Below are 6,000 nucleotides of genomic sequence, written 5' to 3' on the forward strand. Positions count from 1 at the left end.
AAAAGTGTGATAGTGTCCCTTTAACAGAAGATGTGACTGTACAGCCTGCACCGCTGTAAATCATGTTTACTTACTTTTACTTTTACTGAAGAGCTAAAGCTTTGGCTCAATTCCACCACCTGGCAAATCACATTAAATCATGTCTGACTGCTGTTTGTCCTCCCGACCAAATCCACTCACTGACGTGGACATGACCCACTGACAGCCTTGGGTTTTGGTGGACAGAAAGATAATCTCTTTGACTCATGGGAGTTGGTTGGATGTGGTTCAATTGCACACAGGAGAGGACAGGAGAGGACAGGACAAGAGAGGGTAGGGCAGGGCAGGGCAGGGCAGGGCAGGGCAGGGCAGGGCAGGGCAGGGCAGGGCAGGGCAGGGCAGAGGAGGGCAGGAGTGGGATCAGGGTCCGTCCGTGTGTAATCACACCGTGGGATGGCTAAAGCTTCAGAACAAATAATCAAGCGTCACCCTAAATGACCTCATACTAGTGATGCGCGGGTTGACCCGTAACCCGCGGGACCCGCGGGTCAACCCGCGGCGCGGGTGGGTCAAGTCAGAATTTCGGAGAATTTTATGCGGGCTGCGGGTGAGCGGGTCAGCCGCTCTCACACGCAAAAAAATAAATAAAATCACATGCTCTTGTTTTGTCTTTATTCCTAATAAGAATAAGAATAATAACAATAAAACAGTTTGAATACACTTGGGGATTATTTTCTAACCATGATTTTACAGAATAAAAAAAAAAATCGCGGGTCGCGGGGCGGGTTAATCCATAGATTTATATATGGGTTCGCGGGGCGGGTTGAGGCGGGTTGGGTTCCGTCGCGGGGCGGGTCATGAAAAAACCTGACCCGCGCATCACTACCTCATACTTTATATTTGTGATAAATCTGATCTGAATCTTTAGATCTCCTTTAATCCTACTGTGAGGCAACGAGTTGATTTACATGTTTTGTCCCGGTACTGTACATATAGTACACATAGTTCACTGTCATGTGCTTTGAAGCAAGTTTAGGATGACATGAAAATGTCAATCAGTCTCAATGTTTATCGGTTTTGGAGAGAATAAAAACGATTTCTGGAGCTTTTTCTCCCTTACGTTTAAAAATATAATAGATTGCTTAAAGCGTTTTATTTATTTTTTGGACAAAGACAGGAATTGCATCATTTTTTTTTGTTTTTTTTATTATTTCAGAGCTACTGTAATGCTCTTATCTAAAGAGACTTATAACGAGGCGCAGCATTCTGCTCAAGGACACAGTGATTGGCTGTCACAGGGACCACCAACGTGTAGTCACATGGGCCTACAAATGTGTATAACAGAATTCATCCAAACTGCATTTTACTATATTAGAGAAAAAATAGTGACAAATAGCCCTGAACTGAGTGAACAACTTTCAACCTGGCGTCCCTATTTTGGGCATGTCATTATTGTCAAAAATAGTTGAAATTCTTACAAGGACGACTTCACCCATCTTTGGTCCTCACTAATGGTCATGATAATATGGTATCATTTTTGTCTACTCAGTCTGTGTCTCAGAGGAGGGCTGAGACAGTTCAGAAACCTGCCTACCGGTTTATTTATGTATTATTATTATCAATTTTGAATTAATGCGAGAACAGTGGCTTCCATTTAATAGAGCATGCTAACTTTCCAGGAATAGAAAGCCTGCCGTTTCTATTAGCTTGGATTCCCCATCGATGATGTCACTGGTAGGCATTACGATGCGCTGTGCGAGCATGTAGATCGGCTATTTTTGGTATCCATCATACGATGAAGTATAATTAACCTAACCCAGTGTCACAAGCACATATTATGAAGCATCTCAAGGCCATCCTCTTGTAGGATAACATCTCATCCGTCTCATACAGTGCAGGCCAGTGGTTCCCAAACTGGTACCTCCAGACGGGTCCCCAAACGATTTTGGGGGGTCCCCAAATGATTAGCTTATGTGCAACATTGTTTTCCCAGTCAACAGTAAACAAACCAACATACAGTATAAGTGTATGTGGGTATCTGCACAGTTTATATAGGGTATCTGCATATTTATAAAATGACAATTGAATGGCTTTTCAGACCCTTTTAATACCAAATTGGCAAAATTGGCAAATATTACACATTGTGAAAATAGCCGATCTACAAGCTCACAACGCCTCGCAGTGTGAGGCGTTGTGAGCTTGTAGTTCGGTTATTTTCACAGTATTTAGCTGTGGAACCGAGTCAAACTAACTGTAATGCCTATAATTCCAAGTGCTTGTCAGGGTGGGGGGTCCCCAGTTCAAAAATGATTATTTTGGGGGGTCGTGACCTGAAAAGTTTTGGGAACCCTTGTCATACAGTATAGGCTACCCTGAGTACCTGGGAAGAGGTCTACAGTGACTCTCCATGGTCCATCTATCTATAACAGTGGTTCTAAAAAAATAAGAAGCCCCATAACTCTATAGGGTCCATTTGGTTCCATTTGTACACTTTAAGAGTAACAGACCTGTAAAGGGTCCTTTTGGAACCCCCTAATGGAACCCTGAGGGTCCCTGGACCCCACTTTGAAAACCAATGATAAAAACAAAAACAATCATCAATAGGCAACAGGAAGTGCCTGACCTGTCCACTCAGAAAGCCAAGACCTTCGACAGTCATAACAGTCATTAGTCATAAGCCTAATAATCTGTAGTATGGCGGTGTCACCAGTGTGACATAACTATGAGAGTGACGACACAAGCGTTGACTCCCATTGTAAGAATGGTATGCGGAAGTTCTCTTTCTATGGGTCATCTACGTCATTTTCGCTATCATGCAATTCCAGCCAGCAGATTCGTCGCACCATGGGAGCCAGACTGCAGCCTTCAGTTCAGTGGAATGCATTGAAGTGGACGAGAGACGGTGGACCAGCTTATGAACAAAAAATATTTATGAATGACTGAGACCTTTGTAAAGTAATTGCTTCTGGGATATAAAAGAAGACATATCACACATTGTTTTCTGCTGTGTTGCTTTTCGATGTGTCCACTGTATAAGTTTATTGAGCTATCTAAAGAGCACAAAGTACGCAATACTGCCGAGACAGAAAACAGTGTTGCCATGTCCACTTATTATAAGCGACTTTGGGCTTATTTTTCAGTGAAGTTGCTTGTAAATATTGGTAGTTGCGGGTTGCGGTTTTATGGGCTTTTTTCTAAAGTGTAGTTGATTATTTGGACTTGGGCTTCACAATTTTAAAATTACAATTATAATTCTCAATTATGTTTATGTCATGGACCCTCAAATTAATGTGTATTTGTCCCTAACCCCCATCTGAAAATGTTTTGTGCCAGGGAGCCCTGTACCAGATTTGTTGTTAGTGTTACAAAAATCCTCAATATTTCACATGTTACTTCAAGATTTTTCTCACAACGCGTTGTGAGCTTGTAGATCGGCTATTTTCAATGTATACAGTAAAGGTCTAAAGTGCTCATAATGGCCTAGTGCAAGTCTTCAAGAGGGGTCCGCCACCCCTAGGGGGTCCACGAGGTACTGCAGGGGGTCCGCGAAATTGTTGCTTGATACAATTCCAATAATTATATATATAATATATATATATACACACACAAATATTTTGTGTATATTGTTTTAAATATCCATTTGTCTTCATATATTTTACAAACATTTTCCACATTTATGTATTAAATAAATGATGATCTATAAATGATTCTGTCCATTTTAAATAGCTTGTATACATGATTATTGTGCAATTGACAGATTGTTGTTCTCGGTTAATAAGGTATGTTTATAAATGGCAGTGCGGCCACCCTACTCACTGTACCCTGTACATGTATGTTAAATATAAAAGCATGAATATATTAATCTGTCTATTATTTTTAATAGTATTGATGCACAATAACATGTATGTTTATGAAACACAATTGTATACATAATTATACAATATATCCCCCCCCCCCCCTACGAAGTAGGGGTCGAGGTATGGTAGGGGGTCCCTGCTCCATCTCCCCATCCCCTGGCCCCCGGTGCTTCTTTTGGGCTTGTTTTCTTAGACCTAGTTGCTTATTTCCCTCTCACAAACTGGCAACACTGCCAGAGAGGATTTTTGTACAGTCTATGGACGATACATTCCACTGTTTAGATGCCTCAATAAAATTATACAGCGTGCTAAAAAAATCCGAATTGATTGGATAAAAACCTGTGATATGTCTTCTTTTATATTCCTGAGCCGATTACCTGACAAAGGACATAATGGTTCAGAAATAGTGTTTGTTCACAAGCTGGTCCAGCTGTCTGCCATAGACTTCATAGTATTTCACCAAACTTCCTGTTCCAGTTTTGCCTCCCATGAGCATCAATGGCGTCTGCTATGCGAGCAATGGCGTCGGCCCGCCCCCTAGGCTGTCCCTTCCTTGTTTTCTAATTTCCTTGATCTCAATGAGGAAGTTCCAACGTTTGGAACTATGTGAGGCAACATCCCGCTTTGCGGCAAGATCAAAGTGCGACGCAACTCTCTCTCTCTCTCTCTATCGCTGGGTGTCACAAGAAGTGATTTTCAAGCTAGCTTGTTGCATATAACTTGGAAATCAGTTCTTGTCTGCAACTGATACAGTCGTTCATTGGATTATAAATGAAGCTACTGTATAGATGACCAGACCGACATAAATGCATGATGTATGTTGATGTGTAAAATATTTAAATTTTAGTTACTTCTTGTGTTGTTGACCCTGTGTAATGTAATGTATGAACTATGATATTTAGGGCTGGGTAGTCTCTCGGCCAGACTGTTGCCGCCCATAATTTTCAAATGCTTAGCATTCGGAGATTGTGGAATATTTGTCTGGCTACGCGAGACTAAGGGCTGGGCAATATATCAATATTATACTGTACGTTATTGTGACATGATCTGGTATTTTGGATATTGTAATATTTTATACTTTGTAAAAAATTGTCAAAAGTTAAAAAAAAAAAAATTTGCACATAATGCAAGCTCAAAACTTTGTCCATTTCGCCCAACCTCAGAGATATGTCTATGAAAGTGACTGCAAAATGGACTCTATGTAATGTATGTTAAATGTGCTGTAATGTCTGTATCCAAACCATTTACTTGGAGTAGGAAACATTAGGACTGCATGTAACACAGATGATCTCATCTGTAAAAATGCTATATTTTTTTCAGCCAAGGACTTACTGTAAATAATATCATATTGTATCAAAATGTTTTGCTGTCATCTTATGACACTGCATGTAACTTGTTACAATCGGGGGCCAATGTCATTTTGGAAGGGAACATTCCACAAACAGCTCCATGTGTCCACCTCCATGTGGGCCCTAAAGCTCTGTCTAACCAGGACAAATATTTGTTTTAAATTGAATCACAGAAACAAATTGGATCATATATGGGGGTCAGGGCCGGGGATCAGGCCTACGGTCAGAACCCCTCTTAAGTTTAGCAGTGGGAACAAACAGAGCAGCATAATAAATAATAATAAATAATAAACTCACGTCTCTGGTGGAATCTTCATCTGGGCGTTCGCCGTGATCCATAACGTACAGAGTCCCAGGATCCACACGAGGCCTTGCATTCCTGATCCTGGGTTCCTGCCTTCCATCCTGACACTTACTCCAACAAGGGACATCACCAGATACGGGTTTCAGGTCCACTCGGGTGACAAGAACAATAGCACACAACTCAGCTTTCTGCAGCTTTGGGGTTAAAAGAAGGAGTTCGAAGAATATCCCAAAGAGTTTGAGGATAACGGTTTTCTCATGTTGGCTAAAACAAGCCAACAGTCTTTACGTTGGTTGACATTTTGGATGAGTGACGCTGAATGCTCTCAGTTGCATCTGTAAAACCTCCTCATGGCTGCTGTCATGCTTACACCATTACTCTTATCTACTAAAATTAAGAAGCATCTTCATCTTGTTGTCTTCAAAACACTCAGAGCGTTGTATAGGTGTCCAGAAAGAACCGGCACATTTGAATGCTGCAGCAAAAAAACAGTCCAAGAACGGGATGAGCA

The 6,000-nt window shown here is 41.2% G+C and overlaps 1 protein-coding gene across 1 annotated transcript in view; it reads right to left on the minus strand.

The window, feature by feature from the left end:
• LOC311047049 (voltage-dependent calcium channel subunit alpha-2/delta-4-like) overlaps window positions 1–5,589 on the minus strand; it is a gene marked incomplete at its 5' end in the record, with an annotated part of 127,813 nt that extends 122,224 nt beyond the window's left edge. Inside the window, one exon of the mRNA XM_084059632.1 lies at window positions 5,483–5,589. Coding sequence (XP_083915758.1) covers window positions 5,483–5,589 — 107 coding nt within the window. The remainder of the gene's footprint in view (window positions 1–5,482) is intronic.
• Between the last annotated feature and the right edge of the window lie 411 nt (window positions 5,590–6,000).

The sequence above is a fragment of the Gymnoscopelus microlampas genome, assembly GCF_963454915.1.
Source record: "Gymnoscopelus microlampas genome assembly, chromosome: 6".
In the NCBI taxonomy this organism is placed as follows: Eukaryota; Metazoa; Chordata; class Actinopteri; order Myctophiformes; family Myctophidae; genus Gymnoscopelus; species Gymnoscopelus microlampas.